Source organism: Amphiprion ocellaris, chromosome 6 (assembly GCF_022539595.1).
Source record: "Amphiprion ocellaris isolate individual 3 ecotype Okinawa chromosome 6, ASM2253959v1, whole genome shotgun sequence".
Lineage (NCBI taxonomy): Eukaryota > Metazoa > Chordata > Actinopteri > Pomacentridae > Amphiprion > Amphiprion ocellaris.
Window position 1 is genome coordinate 37,473,136 of NC_072771.1, and position 21,531 is coordinate 37,494,666.

Genomic DNA, 21,531 nt, shown 5'->3' on the forward strand with positions numbered 1-21,531 from the left:
GTGTGTGTGTGTGTGTGTGTGTGTGTGTGTGTGTGTGTGTCGGTAAGAAATAAAAGCTGCTTACAAAAGTTTTCTCACATTGCATAACAGCCATTTTTTCTAATTTGCATTCCTTCTGGCGTCCAAATTCTGACCTCGCCGTGACCTTTGACTGTACCGATGCACAATCAGTGTTTTGCTTCTATCTCCACCACAACATAATTCTGTGTCATCATAAACTGTCAAGTGTAATTTAAAGGAGGCTCTGTGTGTGGATTTTCTTTTCTATAAGCTTTAATAACAAAAGAAACAGCTGCACCACACAAACAGGTAACTCCCAGGTTGCAAAATTTAACTTGTTTTAGAGAAAAATCTAAATGAAAACAGGGTGGAACCTGCAAAAATGCAAAACACTATAATCATTTCGTTCCTCATTTACATCTTTAAAGATAATCTGACACTGCAGTATGTAATTCGGGTGGGGCCCCCTTTTCTTGAAAAGCTCATAAGCCTAAATAAATCTGATACATTTGGGTCCCTTGATGGTTTAAGAGCTTTTTCCGAGGTTTATTCTCACCACTAAGAAGTGGAATCTGGAGGAACTGCTGGAAATGAAGTGCACATTGTGACCCTCTCCGCTGATGACGAGGCTGTAACTGGTAGTGGAGATGGTGGAGATGGTAGAGTGGCTGCGGAGGAGCTGCGTATTGGAATCAACCATTTCTGCCATACTTCAGCTGCAGATCTCAGGAATGAATTTTTTCTGCGAAGTTGAAGCACGCAGCAATCTAATCGACATTCCTCAGTAGTAGAGTAAATATTCTCTGACTAAAGGATGAGTCCAGTGATATTCTATATAAACAAATCCCACTGAAAACACCAAAACAATGAACTGATCTGACTAACAAATATTAATCCACCGCGCTGCAGTAAATATTCACTAATGCACCAAATGTAATACATAAACAGAAAAGCTTTTCTAGTAAATACCACTGTTTGTATTCCACTGTTTACTCCCGTTTGCTAAAATCTACTGTAACAGCTGTTAGGAGGAAATAACTGGGCTTTTTAAAAGAATGCATTCAAGTCTGTGTGTTTTTGAGGCCTTTTTTAACCCTCTGAAACCCAAAAATCGCTGGATGGGTTGAAATGTGTGTTATGTTTTAAAAATTGCCACTATTACGACATTTATCAAAGCTAGAAACTGTAAAAACAGACAGAATTAATGGAGAATTATCAACTTTCAGACAAAATGTAGAGGGAAAATAGTGATGTTTTATTGAAATTCCTTTCAATTCAATAGCACCATTACATTTCAGATAGTCTCATGACGCTTGACAGAACCCATAAGCCTGAACCCCCAGACAAAGTCCTAAGGCAACAGTGGGAAGAAAAAAACTCCCTTTTAACGAGAAGAAACCTTGAGCAGAACCCAATTTTATTCTACTTGTCTTATTTTTAAAAATCCCCAAAAATATGCCATTCGCTCAAACCACATTCTGTAAAAGTCGAAAAATTCTCCATTAATTGGCACAATTGTGAAGCCACCAGCAACTCAGCTGCAACGAACAGTGACGTGACAAAAATTCAGAAACCTTTTCAGCTGAACTGCAAGCAGTGTTTTAACAGAGCAGATAGGAGACACGTATGGGAACAAATTCAACATATAAGTAATGGAATCTTTATGGTGTAGTCATAATGTTGACAACACGGGTGGAGGAAATGTACACATTGATTCCATTTCTAATTTATTTCATTTTGTTTTTTGCATAATAAACAATCAATAGATTTAACTTGCGTTTTTTCCTGTCTTATGATTTATGGTATTGTAATTGTGTCATACTGCACCAAGGACTTTTTTGTTTTTTGTTTTTTTAACTTCTAGTCATGCGTGTGCTGTTTCCATAGAGGTGCAGAACTTGATATTGCAGTGAAAAATGAGCCCACAGTGAGCAAAAATGAAATACGAGCAAAAAATGGCCAAAAACTACTTGGAATTCAGAGGATTAAATATTTACATACTAGTGGCTTTTGGTGTTTCTACTTCTACATATGAATAAATGAGTCAAACATTGGTTCAATCAAAAATACTGCCATCATGCTAAACTACGTAGAAACACAGTGACTGAGTTCAAGTTTACCGTTTCATTTGCACTCTGTGCCTAGTAGGAAACCCCAGCAGGCAGCGGCCCACTTGAGATGTGTAATTACTGTGAGGGTCTTGGGAAAAGGCCAAGGATAAAATGCACAAGGCCACGGAGCCTGGCTGCTGCTTACCATCACTCTCTGTCAGGATAACCAGCGCTGCAGTATGCAAAGTCAAATAACGTCGCTCCTGAGCAGGGCCAGATCACAGAGCTAACCCACATTCACAACTTGTCCTACTTTTTCACAAGAACTGCTCTCCAGAGAGCCGATGACATAACATTTGGAGAAAGCGTGTAAAACTTTTCATCCAGTAATCTTTTTCCCCTCAGCTGCCTTCATCACATTCGAAGGCCTGTGATAGCGATGATGTAACGGCACCGATATCCAAAAAAGCCTTTAATATTCCAAGCCACAGCGGAGCCAGGAACACAGGTGTGCTCCTTGACGCCTGCATTTTGTTAGGCCGCTTTCCAAACAAGAGCTCAAACATCCATGTTTGGCTCGACCCTCCAAACACAGCAATCTGACGGACTCCACCTTCAAAGGCAGCTACGAGAGGGCCGGGGTTGAGTGTGCGATTGATTTACTGATCCCCCAAATGCAGAATTCAGTCACTCATTCACTGTGATTTCTGTCTACAAGAATGCGAAAGGAGAAGACACACACCAAGAAAATGAACTTTCACACATATGGGACAGAGCCAGTAAACAGTCGGTTACTTCCTGGTGGATTTGCACACAACAAACACACACTTTCAGTTTGTGAGCTTATTTTTTTTTACCTTTCGTCCATCTTGGCATGGTAGTCCAGGAGGGCCGGAGACTCCAGGCTCTCCCTAAAAACACAAATCAGGTCAAATTCAATGAAGCGACTCATTTACATGATGGTTTCTGCTGATATTCAACACAGAAACGTGATAAATTCGTACTTTTAGTCCTTTCGGGGCTTGACCAAGGGACAATCCAGGATCTCCTTTTTGTCCCTAGAACATAAAAACAGAGATTTTGTTCTTTTGCATGCTTTTCAAGACACTTTTCCACCAGCAGACACAAGATATTCATTGAATATGTCCTGGAGCTTGCAGCTTACATTCACCCCATCAAAGAGTAATGAGTTCATCCTGCTTATTAGTGAGTGTGTCGGTTGTATTTATACAAACGTGGAGTTCATTTATGCCCTCCTGCGACTCGGTTTACACCAAGCCGGCGAGGAGTGATGGGGAGTAACCGCGTACATTCTTCTCCCTTTTCGGGCAGTGGGAATCCTGTCTGGAGCAGCAGTCGATGTCCAATTTTACTTGTAAAAGAGCTACGCAACTGTAATGTCAGAGGTCCACGTAATCCAACAATAGCTGTGTGTTATCAGCTGACTGCAAATCCTGATCCATTTCATTTGACAAACTGGGTGTTGAAATCATGCTGTAACATGATGTATTTGAGTACAATCATGTAATTAGAGCCTGTTTTTAAAGAAGTATGGAGGTAATTCTTTCCAAAAAGTGCAGAAGCAGCTCAGCAGAGATGGAAAAACCTGCACTACTTCAGTAGAAAACATTCTATTTGACTCGTTTACTAGCGAAAGAAACACAAAATTTGCCATTTACAGCGCATCGTCCATTTAAAACTGCATGTCTGTGTCGGCTACAACTTGGCATCGAGCTGCCGTTTGTGGGAAATTTTCTCCAGACTGATTTCTTTACAGTGACAGGAGCGAACCTGCAGCCAAGAGCAACACACACACTCTTTAAAACTGTCTTACGGTGTTCAGTTCAGCTAGTTTAGGCTGAGAGTTTAAGCTGAAAATGAAGTAATTTCTTCTGAAAGCTCAAAACCTTGACAAGCACTTGCACCTTCCACTGATTTTATGCATACTCTGTACTTTCGCTCATTTTATTTTTACGTCTACTTACAGTAGTTGGTAACTGAGCATCATCTTGTCTCGATTTAATAACATTATCTGCTGAGAAGGGGAAATATTCACAACAAAACTCTGTTTGCTTTCACCCGACTGCTTCATTTTTCCCAAAGCAGAGATCTGTGCCAGAGCAGACAGTCTGCTGTTTGAGGTTTGTGTGCAAATGGGTCAAACTAAGCCGAATCAGGTTTTTCAGTCGGGCTCCAGCTAACACACATGTACAAAATAAGAGTTATGGTTTTTCCCTGTTTAAAGCAGGCCAACGCATGGTATCAATTAGGCTTTTTTTCTTAATGTTAGAAGACAGTGTGGAAAATGCTGAAATTCAATTCATTCAGACAGATTAGGTACAGGCTTGAAATACGACCAATTTTCCGTTTTATTGCAATAACATCTAACATGAAGACCCTCTTTGTGATATCAGACCGACACACAATGAAACTAAGAGACCCGCTCTGTTGAGAATCTGAATCGGCTGCAACACAGGCCGATGTCAAGTACATGCAAATTAGTGAGACAGAAAAACTTAAAACTGTTGTTTTCTCCTGAGGGGAAAACAAATGGCTTTTCAAGTGAGTGGAAGAAGCCAAGAGCATCTGACCTCAGACATGCAAACGAAGTGAAATCACAAACAAACACTGGATGAGTCAGATAAAAAAAACACGTGTACTCGCTTTTCAAATTTACATTGTTTAGGTATCCTCGATTAGACACGGAGCACAAAAGGAGTATGACGTTTGTTGGATCATATAAGGTTCTGCCTTATATTTGATTGTTTTTATTCCATCAATGGAACATTTTTTAGTAAGTACTTGTAACCCTTTCGAGACCTCATGTGTAAACACAGAGATACTATACATTCAAGATATAGGAATCATCTTGTCTTGCTAAATGAAAAAGGTATAAATTGGGGCAGATTACAACAAATATTGATTCAATTCAGGTCTTTGCTCCTCTTTAAAAAATGGTTACAAATACATACCTAATGTATTTTAAGGGCTAAGTCCTTTCCTAAAAAAGTTCTGCATTGTAGCTTTTGGCAAACCTTACTCAAACTGAAGTGAATAATTGAATCGGAAATTTCTTTGTGAGTATTTCAGGTAACACAATAGTGGAGCTTCAATCGACTCAAAACAGTGGCCATGTTCTTTGTTTGGTGTGGGGACATGACACTCAGTTTAACAGTGGGGCTCAGTGAAATGTTTTTATACCTTTCTGGAAACAATGGAGCTCTCTGGTGCAGAGAAATAAGATATATCAGGTTTTAGCTGGGCAGGCAATACTTTATGGAGGACTGAATTTATTGTTACTGGCCTTTTTTTGTGAGATATATCAACAAAGAGAGAAAAAAATCTTCCAAAAATGCCAGTTTTATTATCTAATTTATGATTATTATTACATAATAGTGGTAGCAGTCACTCAATTGGACAGGGATCGCAGATTCCAGCGCAGTTTAAATTGTTTGGGTAGTAGGATGTGAAATCAAAGAGTGTTCTATTAACTCTTTGGCTCGGAGAACTAGGAAATGATTACAGTCAGGGTCCTTTTATTGCGGCGTAGATTAAGTATTTTCCTTCCTAGAAAACATTATTGAATCATTAATACCTTCACTCCAGGCAGTCCGGGGCGGCCAGGATTTCCATGTGGGCCAGGAGGACCCTGAAAACAGAAACACACATGATTAAGAGAAGAGTAAAAGGTGACCGAGGGGGTCATTAAGCAGACCGACGAAAGAGGGGAGGGGTAGTCGACTCTGTATGTGAGGTATTCACAGATGTATGTGTGTTATGGGACAAGCCAGCGGTGCCCCGAGGTCCCTCAGTGTTTGTGTATAGATCTGCTGAGTCTCCTGCCCACCTCATGCATCTAAGTTATGACATATGGATGCCATTTTCCCTCATCTTTACACTTTTCCACTGGTTCCCACAAAGCGAAGGCCGCTCATCCATCACATCATACTCCTTCAGTCGCTTCGTGCCACAAAAACTGTAGGTGCCCGTGATATATAAGGCGCTTTAGCGTAATTCATTGAACCATCCGAGCCAAATACTTTATCACAATGGACCATCTAAACTCCCACAAATCGGGTGAGGTGAGTACAGGTGTAGAGAATGAGGAGACAAACCTATTTTTCCCCAATTTTTTCGAAGGGGACTATAAATTCAAGCAGTCTGCAAAAGAGGGATTGTTTGGAAAAATTAAAGCCGCAACTTCCCGACAGTATCCAAGTGAAGAGTCGCCAGTTCAGCTGGGGATGAAAACGCTGAGTGGGGAGAATCTTCTCCAGCAAAAAAGCATGTTCAAGAACAGAAAGCTACTGTATCTCGAGCCCATTCTGTGGAGTTTTTCAGACTTTCCATTGAAGAGAAGCTTTTATCCCCCTCGAGCTGGAGGTAAACGTGAAGGATAGGATTACGGGGGCCAAGAGGTGTAAGTGTACAGTCGGGTGATCCAGCTGGTCTATTTATCTGAGCTCCATTATCAGTAGTAGGAAAAGAGTCAACCAGCTCAGGCAGTTCAACCTTTCTTCTTCCTCCCAACCCAGGCCAGACCTCTCCCCCTCGCAGGCTGCCGGACATATGGAGACACTTAACAGAAGCTCATCTACAGATTTCCTCCTCCTCTATTCAGACCAGTCTCCCCCAACCCTCTTATTGCTAGCTCGATATTAAAACGTATGGAAGTCATTATCTCCACATAGGAAGCGAGAAGAGGGAGCAGGAGGAGGAGATGGAGAGGAATAGGGAGGTCGGGACAGAGTATTACAAATTGCATTCCTGCGGTAAAGAAGGTAAAGGGTGCTGATGACGAGGTGGGCGGGCGGCATCTCAGCGGAGACGAGAATAATGGATGGGATGAGTCACTCGGTCCATCTTTCTTCACGTGGGTGAGAGGAGGAGGACTGAGCATCGTCTTTGCTTGATTATTTGAAAGAGCCACTCACCATTTAGAGACCACCGGCAAACAGACCGACTCAAACACGAGTGCTAAAGCAAATACAGAACTACACGCTCACACCTGAGGCCTGCACCTGTGTGCCAGAGCTGCGACCGGGTTTACGATGTGGGCCGGCGACTTTTACAGGAGTGACGCGTGGAGCACTACTGTTTTTATAAGCCATTAACCCTGATCAGACCCGCTAACACCTCCTCTGGACTGCACGCATGGAAACAGTGTGATGGTTTTGCAATATAATGTGCATTAAAGGACCTAAATGTTTATTTATTAAAAGTTGAGAACTTGCTACTAACTGTTAATTTCCTCCCTTGTGATTGCAACTTTGGCATGTTTTTATGATGATTAATCTGTCAATCTTCAAATTTTTTGATTAACTGATTGTCGAGTCAATAAAATGTCAAAATATAGTGACAAATATGTCATTTTTGGGCTTTTTTTTTTTTGCTCAATGAATTGCCTGATTTAATATATGATGAGTTGAGCGCTACTGTTTTTATAGACCATTAACCCTGAACAGACCCACTAACACCTCCTCTGGACTGTACACATGGAAACACTGTGATGGTTTTGCAATATAACGCATATTAAAGGACCTAAACGCTTATTTATTTATTAAAAGCTGACAACCTGCTGCTAACTAAGTGCTAATTTCCTCCCTTAGGTCTGTGTTCTGGCAATTTCTGCAACTATGGTTGCTACTTTAGCATGTTTTCATGATGATGAACCTGCCAATCTTGAAATTTTTTGATTAACTGATTGTCAAGTCTTTAAAATGACAGAATATAATGAATTATACATGGTGTTTTGGCAGTTTTGCTCAATAAAATGCCTGATTTATTATGTGACGCATAGCCTGCTACTGTTTTTATAAGCCATTAACCCCAAACACACCCACTAACACCTCCTCTGGACTGCACACATGGAAACACTGTGATGGTTTTGCAATAATATATACTAATATGACCTTATCTCACACACTTATTTATTTATTAAGAGTTGGGAACTTGGTGCGAACGAAGTGCCAATTGCTTCCCTGAGATCACTGCTCTGGTGATTTTTGCAACCGCATTTGCTACCTTAGTATGTTTTTATTATGATGAACTTGAAAATCTTCAAATTTTTTGATTAACTGATTGTCAAGTCTGTTAAAAGACAAAATATACTGACTAATGTGTCATTTTTTGGCACTTTTTTGCTCAATGAATTGCTTGATTTAATCTGTGACGTGAGGAGCGTTACTGTTTTTATAGATGGTTAACCTGAACAGACCGGCTAACACCTCCTCTGGACTGCACACATGGAAATACTGTGATAATTTGGCAATATAGTGTATATTAAAAGGACCTTTACTTATTAAGAGCTGGGAACTTGCTGCTAACTAAGCGCTAATTGCTTCCCTTGGATGACTGTTTTGTTGATTTTTATGACTGTGGTTGCTACTTTAGCATGTTTTAACCTGCCAAACTTTTAATGTTTTTTAATGAACTTATTGTAGAGTCTATAAAAATACAAAATATAATGACAAATATGTTTTTTAGCATTTCTTGCTCAGTAAATTGCCCGATTTGATCAATTTAGCACTTTAGTGCCTTTTCCTTGGATTTGCTGTTTATGTATACTACTTGGTTTAGGGAGGTTGATGCTCCGAAGCTTTATTTGAAACAAACTACTGTTGCTGCAGCTGGGAATATAAAATGCATCACCTCCTCTGCAGCAGTGTACCATATGCTGAGAGCAGCAGATGTACATTTATTCATTCATGTATTGGTTACTGTAGATCAACATAAATATTCATGTAACAGATGGAAAACTGATTTAATTTAAAGTCTACATATCAAGACTTTGACATCTACTCAGATCAACTCAGTGGTGATGATTAGAGCCCGAGCGATATATCATTTGGCCAATTTTATGGGCCGATATTGGCACAGATGTCAAATGCAGGCATATTTAAAATAATTTTACATAACAGAAAACAGAAGAAAGATGCTTGGGATCATCTAGAAATAGTGTCGTCACTTAGTTTGGTCATGCAGAGCGGCTTCGTCTGCAGCACATGTAGCAGAAGGTGGTGCGGAGTCAAGCAGTGCTCCTATTGTTAGTTGCCAATTAGTTTGAGAAATGTATTACTGTAAAGTTATTCAGCAATCATTTTTCTTTTTGAATAGATTAAGAATATGAGCTGATACATCAATATTTGAATTTTTTATTCCCTAGCATTGGCCCCAGAAATCCCACATCAGTCGGGCTCTAGAATAATGATGATGGTTCTGAAAGCTCTAAATGTGCTCCTTATTAGCTTAAGTACAAGCAATGTGGAGGATGTCAGCATAACCAATAATGACAAGAGAAAGATTTAATCCAGCCTCCGAGAGACTGCTTATTCATGCCTGCACATGTGGTTCATTTCAGAAGAATCTAAAGTTTACAACCTGCATAAATCACTACAGTTTTCTGCACCAATCAAACAGTGGTTCCCTTTCCTTGTTATTTCTTGTCATATAGATTCTTTGAGCAATCATGCAAGTGTTTTCAAATCCAGATACTGACTGCACACTGGCGGGTCCGTTTCTCTGCACAAAGCCCTCTTTGATCGGCGCTCGAGCCTCCCCTCCAGGGTGAACTCCAGCGACTTACCAGGGCTAACGGCAATGTCAAGAGACGTGGACGCTCTCACAAGCAGGAGGCGCTGCGAGGCGGTGAGTCTGTCTGCTCAGTCAGACATGACACCTGGCTGTCAGAGGGGTAAAGACCTCCTGGTGCTCTGTCCTTCCAAGTGCAGTTAAGTTTTAGTGATGAGCAAGAATGTCGACAACTTCCCAGACAGGTCGCACGTCGCGGATGGTGAAGGTGAAATGAGATCATGAACTGCTGAAGATTGGAATTGCTCTTTGAATAGCAGGAAATGTGGGGGAGAATAAATTTACTGCACATATCTTCAACTTCTTCAGGTCTTTTAACTTCACAATAAGTGATCAGAATCTTGTATGCTGTCTCAAACTTACATAATCTGGAATTTTGTGCATCTTTCCTCTAAATCTCTTGGTTTTTTATTTGTTAAAGTGTGAAATGATACAACAAATCTGCAAGTTAAGCCTTATAAAGTTTACCTTCAAAGATCTTGCTTGAAATCTTTACTAATTTAAAATCCCATGTGCAAATAAAATGTGATTTTGTTACTACTTTAGTGTGCTTTCAACCGTGAATCTGTCACCAGGCTTCTCAGTCACACTTAGTCTTATTCATAAATTTCCACATTAACCCTCTAAAACCCAAAGCCTGTATGGAAGGCATGTTGTTATCGCCAAATTGACAGCATTTAACCAAGCAAGAAACTGTAAAAAATAAATAAAAATAGGAATCGTTGAATTTTAAATTTGCAACTGTTCTTAAACTACTCATCTGTGACAAATCTCAGTTTAAATTTGGGATATTTCATAACAATTACTTTTTTCTACATGTCTCGTTTAAAAATTTGCTAAAAACAAACCATTTAATTTAACCACATTCTGTAAAAACAAAAAAAAGTCTGCACTCATCAGTGCAACTAAGACTCTATTGCTGGCTCAGATGTGACCAACAGTTAAGTGATAAAAATGTAAGAGCTTTTCAGTTGAACGGCAGCCTGTGTTTTCACTCAGCAAGCAAAAGACAAGTGTGGAAACGAATTAAAACAAATGTAAAAAGTGTCTGTAACAACAGCACTTGGAAAAATGTTGTGTATGTTGATTCCAGGGTTGTAGATTTTCTTTTTTTTTTAAACTAAGCAATCAAAGAAATTCAACATTTTTCCTTCTTTCGAGATTTCTCTACCTCTAACCTTGGTTGTGGTGTTTCTATAGAGGTGCAGGACATATTGCAGTGAAAAATGAGCCTACAGTGAGGAAAAATGAGACACACAGACACTGCTGGGAGTTCAAAGGGTTCAGTAAGTCTGCCTTCTAACAAACATTGTTCTACATCTACAACTACTTCAAGTTTCAACCTGACAAGACGTAAAGAGAGTCAAACCAGAGCAAATATCCGCAGTTATGCTGTAGACCAGACCTGGGCATCCTACGGCCCGCGGGCCACATCCGGCCCGCCGGATGACCCTGACTGGCCCGTATGAGGTCACTGGAAAATATTAAAAGTCAATGCAAATATATATCATCACAATACATGCAAGCAATATGCCTGCACTGCTTTTATTTTGAAAGGTCTGCTAAATTAACGTTTTTTCGCACGTGCTTTCCATACTTAGCTGATTGGTTTGTTGGTCAGCTTCAGCCCGGGAAGATGTCAGCTAACGACAATGCAGAGTTTTTAACAAGACATGGACTTCCAAGTATGTCTTCACTGAAGTCAGAGGTAAAGCTGTGGGCTGGTTTGTGGAGAACAGATCGTGGTGCTCAAGGATTATGATCTGAATCGACATTACGAGACCAAACATGGCGGAGAAGTACAAACATTTGACTGATGCAGAGCGGGGAGGATATCTGAAGGTTTGCTAGCTAAACTGCTAAAGCAGCAATGACTTTGTTTTACCAAAGCTCACATCAAGGAATGCAGCAGTCAAGACGAGTTTTCTAATATCCTACAAAATCGCCAAAAACAGTAAGCCATTCCCTGACGGAGAGTTTATAAAAGAATGTCTGGTGGACTCTGCAGCGTTTATATGCCCGGAGAAGAAAGAAGCGTTCGTTAATGTGACCCTTTGGAGGCGAACCGTAACGAGGCGGGTGGAGAGCATCGCCGAAAATCTGGAGCTTCAGCTGCACAACAAAGTGAACGATTTTGACGTTTTCTCCTCGGCTCTGGACGAGAGCTGTGATGTCCGTGACACAGCCCAGTTACTCATCTTTGTATGTGGACTAACAAAAACCTTTGAGATGACGGAGGAGCTGGCAGCTGTGCAGCCAATGAAGGGAACCACGACGGTTCACTGAGGTAAATACACGCATGAACAAGCTGGGACTAAAATGGGAGAATTAGGTTGGTGTTACAACTGATGGCTGTCCAAATTTGACAGGGAAAAATGTTGGATTTTTGAAACGGATGCAAGATAAAGTGATTGAAATAAACCCAGAACAGAAACTGATATTTTTACATTGTATTATACATCAGGAGGTGGTGTGTAAGTCAGTGCTAAAAATCAACCACGTGACTGATGTTGTAGCTAAAGTAGTTAACTTCATCAGGACAAGAGCATTGAATTACAGACAGTTTGTTGTCTTTTTGGAGGAGATGATAGTGAACATGGTGACCTTGGTTACCAGACAGCTGTCAGATGGATCAGCCTGGACAAGATGCTTAAACGAGTTTGGGATCTGAGAGCAGAGATTCAAGAGTTGGGCATTGTACATCATTGTATTCTTTCATTTACTGTTTTTATTGAGATATATTGAACATTACTCTAAGTGTAGTGGGGAGCTGTTCTTTCTTTATGCTTCACAGTCGTCTTAATGTAGATTTAGAAAAACTGACAACACCTCATAGCGTTCATGATGAACAAAAACTGACATGATAAGGCAAGTTTCAAATCTCTGCCAGCTGATGGTCATATTGTTGTAGAATAAATTCTGAGTGATGCTTAGTTACTTCGTTTGTAAAAACAGTGACTGCTGAAAAGTAATTAAAGCACTTGGAAAATCAGTTTCACATTTTAAGTATGTCTTTATGATAGTAAATATCTACAACTCAATAGGCAGCAGTCATAGTTTGAATGAAAAAACAAAATCTTTCATTAAATAGTTATGTTCTGTGTACCACATTTTCATTATATCATTGTATTGTTTCATTTACTGTTTTTATTGAGATATATATTGAGCAGAGCTTTTAAGTGTACTGGTCTGGCCCTTAACAACCGTCAAAGTTTCTCATGTGGCCCCGTATGAAGATTAATTGCCCACCCCTGCTGTAGACTATATGTAAATGAAGCACAAGTATAAAATCAAGTGACTGTCACTTTTAATCCCAATGTTTGTTCAGGCTTTGCAGGACCAGAGTCCACTTGTGAGCTGTCTGCAGATCATGTGTGTGGCTGGGAGGTATTTTCCTTCTAATCATGTGAACCATCCAGGAAAACTCTGACGGTTCACGAAAACTAAAAAACCTGAACTGCAGCTTCGCGTTCTGAGCCGGTGTGGCCCTGCAAGTCGGGTCTCAAGAGCTTGATGATGAATGAACTCTATAGAGGTTGGTGTACTACTGGATAGAGCCACTGAGCTCCAGACAGGGTCTTAAATGCCTTTAATAAGATGGGGACAAAGCCCTCTTTCTTCCTTGTTTAAAGTAGATTGGGTTCCCACAACCCGCCCCTGAGGCCCAACTGCAGGGCGAAGTCTCACGGCTGCAGCAGGTAGATCCAACACACACTCCTCTGCAGCACAAACGTTCAAACGGCTCCACAAAAGAGCAACCAAGAACCGCTATCTCACCAGTGAAATGTCAAGTTGGAGGTGAAGAAGCAGCAGAAACTACAGAAACAACCGGCAGCTATAGTGTTTTAGAGCACAATCTGAATAAGAAACCCTCCCTTGGGACAAATCAGGTTCTAGTGTTTTCTCTTTTCTTGTATTTCTTCTGAAAACATGAGCTTAAAACAACATCTGCACATTCTGTGTATGGTTTCTGCACCCCAGAATGAGAATGAAGTCTAATACACTAGTAGTATTCAGTGATGTTAATGTAGGATCTGTGCCTACTTTAAGCAATAAGTACTTGTTCTGGATGTACAGTATATGTATCAAAAGTGACTTTATTTTTCCCCATTATGTCCATCTAATACCTTCCTTATGTGCTCGGTTAATTTCACATTGGCAACCTGCAGATTTGTACATTACGGTTGTTTGCTCTGCAGATTTACAAATGGACCTTGGCAGCAACAGAAGCACAGCTTGATCAAACCCAGTGCCAAAGCAAACCAACGTCTGGCTGAATAATTCTCTGTAATCCAAAGATGTCACCGAGCGCCTGATCAAAGGTCTTCGGTGTCAGTGTGCAGCTAATGGCATTATCTTCCCGCAGACAGGGTGTCGTACGTGTCAAAGATACTGCAGGAGCATTTTTAAAAAACATCGGGAAGGTAAATGGGGTGAAACTTGGTGTGACATGCTCACCCTTGGGCCCCTCTTGCCTGGCTTTCCTGGCAACCCTGGAAGTCCTTGAAGGCCCTAAAAAAAGACAGAAAAGACGTCAGATGATGAAATAAAGAGCTGCTGATTTTTTTGTCCTATCATTTCAGGGGAGTCTTGAATTATAAAGAGAAAGTTTCGGGTGTTTAAAGTTTTAAAAAAAAGCCTATAAAAGTCATTCAAGCCAGATATTCAATTGGTGAGAACATCCAGAGCTTTTTCTTTCTTTTTTTCCTCCCTGACGACACATTCGGTGAAGTTAGCCGAGAGTTGCAAAGCGCTGCTGTCAGTGAGGGGCTGGCAGGCGTGAGGATGTCTTGTTAGGAGCAAGCGCAGCCCCTTTTCTCCCTCTGCAGCCAATATTAGCTCAGTCCAAAAACCACTACAGTGCGTCGACTGTAAGTCTGACTCATTGTACTGGCAGGGAGGTCAGCACTGGTTCCAGCCACAGCCAATCATATTAATTATAAGCATCAGCTAGCTTTAAAACAATTTCATACATGGATTAGCAAAGCCCCGAAAGGTCACACTTAATGAGGGGTCAATCTGAAGGAACCTGGGTTTGCTTGAGATGTTACTTATTTTCCCAGAGCTCAAGAAGTTTAAAGAGGAAAAAGGGAAAATGGGCCTAAAAACAGCTCGAGGCAGCCCGGCTGAAATTGGTGCTACTGTAAAGTCAGATGTATGGAGCACTTCTGTCTGGCTCAGACAGGACCACGAGCTATAATTATACTCCGTCAGCCAGCATACACTCTGCAAAGCCAAAAGCCTTTCTTCAACCTTTAGATTCTTAAGATTGCAACCATCAGGCTGTCCACACATGATAAGTAGTCTGAGCTGTGGTCACTAGTGAGGTCGGTGCCAAGGCAGCGCCAGAGCTCCGGTCCTCATGGAAGCTCTACAGTTTATAAATAAAACATTTTCAGGACTTCAAAACTGCAGGTTCGAGTCACAATGTGAATTGAGATGCAATTCAAGTGGAATCATTTTTCAATTTTCCAACTATTTGATCTGTGAAAACTTGTGTAAAGTCCTAGTGGTGCACAGATTCAGAGATAGAACTTCTGCAGAGAACGTCTCTCTCCAAAGGAAAACACAAGAACAAAACGGCTCGAAAGAAGGCACAAATGCAACTTTTTCTCTAATCAGAGTATTTGCCACTCAATGAGAAGCATGGATACAGGCCTGTCTGTGTTATTACCGAGTTGCCTGACTGCTATTATTTAAGCTGTGATCATTTTTTGTAATCATAAGGATTGCCCTCCTCTTCTGCTGTGGTTTAATGGTACCAACTGTTGATCTTAAGACACTTATCTTCTAATATTTACTATCGACTGCATTTCAGTGAGTTTTTATTGACATTAATGTCATGGATTCAGTTGCAGAACTCTCTTAACTTCAAAGCAAATCTGTCAGTCTAAAAGACATGTTGCCTTTACAAAATCGCCAAAACTTCATGATTTATCAAAGCAAGAAACTGTAAAAACAGAAAGAATCATTCAATTTTTAGCTTTCAGACAGCCCATAACTACAAATATGTGACGGGAAACTTAACCAAACCCAACTTTAAAATAATATTTCATCAAAATCATTTTATTCTGAGGTGTCATTTAAAAATTCAACAAAAATGAATCGTTTGCTAAAACCAGATGCTGCAAAAGGTTTAAAAAAAAAATAAATAAATAAAAATCTGCATTCTTCAGCACAACTGTGAAGCCATTATGAACTTTGCTGCAACCAACAATCAGAGAGTTTTGGACTCTACTGGGTTGAACTGCAGGCTGTGTATACAGAGCAGATAGAAGACAAGTAAACTAAAGAGGAAGCAAACTAAAAAACAGAAATAGTACGATTTCTATAGTATGTAAAGTCACCACTTCTCCAGTACTGACGGCATCAGTGGGCACAAAAATGTTGATGATTCCAAGCTTTTTAAATTTTTCAAAATAAGTAATCAGAGAAAGTAAACTTTTATTTCTGTTTTATGATATATCACATTAAAAATGTTGCTATACTGCACAAAAGATATTTTTGAGTTGTCTATCCCAGAATCTCCCAGATTTTTAAAAACTAAAACATTCCACACTTATCAGTGTAACTCAGGAACTACTGTGACCAACAGTTATGTGACACAAATTCAGGGAGTTTTCGGCTGAACTGTAGGCGAGGAGACAAGTATGAAACATTAAAAAAATAATAAATAAAGAATAAATATACAAGTAGTAAAACATGTAAAGAATGTCGTTTCCCAGTATTTGGAACAGCTGTTGGCACTGACACACGTATGACTCCATATTGTTGTTTCATTTTTATTTCATGTTTTATTTTAAATTGCAGAATAATGAAATTTATTCAACTTTTTTGTTATTGTTTTTGCTCTTTTTTTGTATTTTTGGCATTTTTGAGCTGAATAACAATGAGTAAAAATGAAACAGGAGCAAAAAAACTGCCAGAAATTGATCGAGATTTAGAGCCAAATAAGCAAAAAAAAGTGCTAGTTAAACACACTAATACTTCTCATCTAAGACAAACTTTGCATCACTTAGCAAATGCAATTATATGTGTGTTAAATCAGATTTTTTCAAATTCATTATATGTATTTTATGCAAGGTAACATGCAGTAAAAAGCAGAGTTGGCAGCTTGTCGTGGCTGAATACATCAAACTTAAACACTGAATTTTACGACGACACTGGCACTGTCAGGATTATTTATTCTTCTGTATTGCTAACATCCTCCTCCTACACATGTGAACACGTAATAAGCATCCTAATGCACCAAAGGCTCAGAAGTACACATGACATTAGTCCTCTGAAGATCCCACTCAAATCATGCCTTTCATCCCAGAGCTCACATTTATGTCATTTGTCTCAGCTAACATTATGTCTGCATATGAAAATTGCAGCACATTCTGTCACATTAACTTTGAAAAACATTCCTTCTCTTGTGAGTGGCTGAAAGCTTCGGTCTTCATAAACAGCTCACAACTCGCCAACATCAACTCTAATCCCAGTGGAGGGGGATCAGATTGGAAAAAAACAATTACTGAAATGGCTCAATTAGAAAAAACAGTGAATTAATTATAGATTATGAACCTAAATCAGCAATCTTGTTAGACTAAAACACTAGCAAACAATACAGCTATGCAAATCCTCAGGGACCTTTGCCCCACACAGGGTTTGATGCTAGCTGGTTGCTTCTCTCGAGGGCAAACTGAGCTGCGGTTTCCTCGCTGCCAACGCAGGAAAACTCCACTTAAGGCACTGTTTTTCATCAAACGTGACTAATAAAAGACAGAGAAGTGCTTTTAACAATGGAAAATGTGAGTAAACAGTTTAGTTTTTAAAAGAAGAACAGGACCACATGGTCAATATGAATACATCTATGTAACATATGACACTGAAATACTTCTAAACGGTTGTTTACATGCCTCTTTAATCAGCATTTTAACAGCAAATATTGCATAAGAAACAGCAAAACTACCACCTGAAGTAAACGCTGATGTTAAGATACAGATTCCCACCGCTTAACAAAATGTATGGATGCAAGATAAAAAGTCAAATTTACTAATATAGAATTTAAAAAATTACATTGCAAACACTATTTTCATGGGTTGTGTTGACATAATATTGTTGGTACTTGCATTAACTTAATATTTTGTGCAATTTTGATCAAAAATTAAATTTAAGTTGTAGGAACTTAATGAAATTGGCTTGAAAATTAAACTTTTGTTTACTGCGAGTTCAGGATTTCTATCTATTACATATTCCTGCAGAATGTGAGACAGTTAAGACTGCATGTTAGAGGGACTATATATAAAAAAAAAAGACATTTCAGGGTAGGGACCATGTCTTTTACATATAAATTCTGCTAAAACAATGAATTTGGAAATAATTTCAGTTGTAATATGACCAGCAGTGGACAGAGTTTATGCTCCATCTGCTGATATAGTTGATGGAGTAAGTTGTTCTACTGCATGTAGCTGTATTTAGCACAGAAATATGGTAACCTACCCTTCAGTTTAGCAAAGTAGCTGATAAAAGTCAGAGTTTCATTTGACAAATCTGCTCAGCTGTGAGGGCTGTGCCAGTTTATTCTATAATGTGTGGGAAAATTTTAATTTGTGTTCTTTTTGCTTTCAAGCTTTAAACATAGTGTGTTGAAATTGCAGTTCAAAATAAGGACAAATGAAGTTCTTACCAATAGTTTTGTTGCTGAATTCATTAATTTCTTACAAGACCATGTGAACAAAAACATGAAAAAGCCCAGAAATGTAATTGAAGCAAGTTAATTTTAAAATTTTTGTCAACTAAAAGATTCGATATCATAATTATTGTAATTAAGTTCATAACAAACAAAAGGTCTTGTTAAATAACATGTAAAAACTAGTGAAAATAACTTAATTCTATGAGATTAAAGACTTGTGTTCGTGCCACCAATTAAAACTATCCTTGATAGCAGAGAAAAACTAAATATAGTTTGTTGGTTGAACATAATTCCATTAGAAGTTGTCATAACTCAGAAAATGACATTATAGATTGACACATACATGTTTTTTTTGTATATATAACCTTGCACGGCATTTTTATGGGCCTGACACAAGCGAAACTGACTATAGCTCATTATTTGAATGAATTTTGCATTTTAATTTGCCATTTTCTTTATGAAATTGTACAGAACTGAAAGACGGATTTCCATTTCCTGTACACGACGGTAACATTTCCACCCAGACGACCTGCAGCGCTCGATAATGGGGGACAAAGCGGCGCATTCATATTGTCGGGAGCCTTTAAATATTTACTCTGAATGGTTAATTGTGCACAAGCGCTTTATCCCTTTTTACCTTTGGCCCTGCTTTAAAAGTATCCATTCTCCGAGCGGTCACACTCCCTCTCAGAGGAATCTAACACCTCGCTGCCAGCCCCTCCACTAACACAAACACCGACTGGCAGCAGAGTCCGGCTATGAACCTGACTGTGTCCACCGCTGCTGCTGCTGCTGCTGCTGAAAAATCACACCTTAATCAGCAGAGACGTGGTGTGGACTGAAAACTGTTTACACCACATGCAGGAGGGAAAAAAATGACTCAGAAAACACACGTCATTAGTAGGAAGTAGTTCCTTCCAGTTTCCTGATTTCAGACGCTTTGTGCCAGATTTTAAAAATCACACAATCAAGAGACACATCGGGATCCACGTCGGCAGCAGTTCTGAACCTCAAAGACCAAACATTTAAACAACAAGCTGCCAAACTTGTGTGTCATTGTGTACCAGATATGAGCTTGGAAACTGGGCCAAAGCATCTCAACGTGCAGCGAACCACAATTCAAAAGCTCTAATTCATGAAGCTCAGAATAAACATTACAGGCTCTACTAACAGTTCTTCTAACTCAAGCCGGTGCTCATTCATGGATTTCAGGCGGAAGTTGGTGTTGAAACACTCACCGGTGGTCCTGGTTCTCCCTTTAGTCCAGGTGGTCCAGCGAGCAGAGAGAACTGAGTGGGCTCCAGGTCAAATGTTTGGAAGCCATCTGTTGCAGCTGGGGTGACTGGGACAAGCCAGGTGGGTTTGACATCCTGCACACTGGTCACTTTTGGCTCCACTTTCTTTGGAGCTACTGTGGCTAGCTGCTTTTCATGAGGAGAGTAGGTGTTGGAACTAGACCCCTGTGTGGAAGCAGAAGTGATCCGGAGGTTTGGCTTCACCTCCGATGGTCCACTGGAAACAGGTAAATGTCTCCCAGAAGGTTTCAGAGGGTTAGCATCCCCCTGCTCTGTGTTCTTTCTGGTGTCTGAATCTGGCTCTGGGTTCGCTGGAGTCATGCAGATCCTAAGAGATGTAGTAACAGTCTGAGTTGGAAATTTAGATGGGCTTTCCAAACCTGGATGAACCGGTGGAGGAACGGACCCAGCACCAGGTTTTGGAGTGATCTGATACACAGATGTTTCGTTCAACATCAGATCCCGATCGATTGGAACGAGAATCGTAGTCCTGGTGTCTGCAGCCAAAGTAGGTGCCTGAGCCTTACTGGAAATCTCCGTCAGCGACAGCAGAGTTACGTGAGCGATAGTAATGTTTGGATCTGTGGAAATAAGAGGTAGCAGGGGCGGAAGAACGGGCCGATACGTGTCGGCTTCCCTGCAGTGTTTTTTAATGTAATCACAATAGTTATGAGCTGCCTCGGCAGAGGGATAAATGTCAAACTGACAAATGGCACCTTCGAATGGCACCGAGTTGTGGTTCATTTTGCCCAGTAGAAAAGAGCCCTCCAGATCCAGGGCCTCCTCTTTTTTGGAAAACAAATCCGCATGCACGCTTCTACCGCAAGATGTGTGCAAGGACACCCGATGGCCTCGAATATCCAAAGCCAAGTTGTGCCACCGGCCATCGTAGACATCATAGTCCAAACTCACAGAGCTCCTCGGTCCCACGTGGACCAGAACTTTCCCCGGTGCGAACTGCACTCCGAGCTGCACTTTCCTTCTCTTGGACAGCACCGAGAAAAGAAAGGCGCTGTTGGTGCGGTGAACAGAAAGGCTGAGGATCAAGGAGAGGCTGGTGGTGTTGAAGGTAGCGGGGATGATGGTGTGCAGAGGCGCCTGGATATGAGCCCTCGGGGTGAGGATGACTCCGGACTTGAAGGGGATGATGCCGTTGGGGATGGATCGAGCGCCTGAGAATGAAGAACCTCCTGCTCTGCGCCCAGAAAGCCCAAGCTGCTGCAGAATATCCACAGCTTTAGAAAAAAAAACAAGAAAAAGAAGTTGGTGATTGCATTATCATTACATTGTGGTACCGGCCCTTACATAACCTGAGAGTAAATGGATTTTTCTGGCATCATTTTTTAGCTTTTAAAACTTGTATTTGATTAAAAGCGCAGATTGCAAATGGGTTTACAAGAGGGCATAAAAGGAAACTATTACAATATATAGATGTCAGAATTTTAAAAGGGAAAACAGCATCGAAGTGCACTCATCTGCATCAAAGCATGAACCGAAAAACATAAGTGCATTAATGTAATTGATAATTTAATATGTTGCGATGCCACGCTGGGAGTTCACAAGTTAAGACTAATGGAAAACCTGCAGCAAAAGCAATTTAAAGAGGTGATATAACATTTCTGATATAGGGTCACACATCAACCTTTACTTTTGGGGATTGTGGCGAATTATGTAACAGTTCCATCAGTCTTAATTAGAACAATCTCAGGAAGCGGTGGCTCAACGAGTCCCCGGGGTGGACGGCGGTGGGGTTTTAAGAGGTGCATTAGTGCGGAGACAAAACAAAATGCCATCTCACTTTGTCTGGTAATGTCTCCTGATTAAAGATGATCGCTCTGACAGGAGCCCGAGCTCATGGAAACATACTGCAGTGTTTTTCTGCAGGTTTTAATTGCTACTTGCATCTCCCGGGAGCAGA

The 21,531-nt window shown here is 40.3% G+C and overlaps 1 protein-coding gene across 1 annotated transcript in view; it reads right to left on the reverse strand.

The window, feature by feature from the left end:
• col27a1b (collagen, type XXVII, alpha 1b) overlaps window positions 1–21,531 on the reverse strand; it is an 88,365-nt gene that overhangs the window by 58,731 nt on the left and 8,103 nt on the right. The window contains exons 3-7 of the mRNA XM_023262471.3: window positions 19,557–20,848; window positions 14,100–14,153; window positions 5,647–5,700; window positions 3,056–3,109; window positions 2,909–2,962 (exon numbers count right to left, since the gene is read on the reverse strand). Of these exons, the coding sequence (XP_023118239.1) occupies window positions 2,909–2,962; window positions 3,056–3,109; window positions 5,647–5,700; window positions 14,100–14,153; window positions 19,557–20,848 (1,508 nt within the window). The remainder of the gene's footprint in view (window positions 1–2,908; window positions 2,963–3,055; window positions 3,110–5,646; window positions 5,701–14,099; window positions 14,154–19,556; window positions 20,849–21,531) is intronic.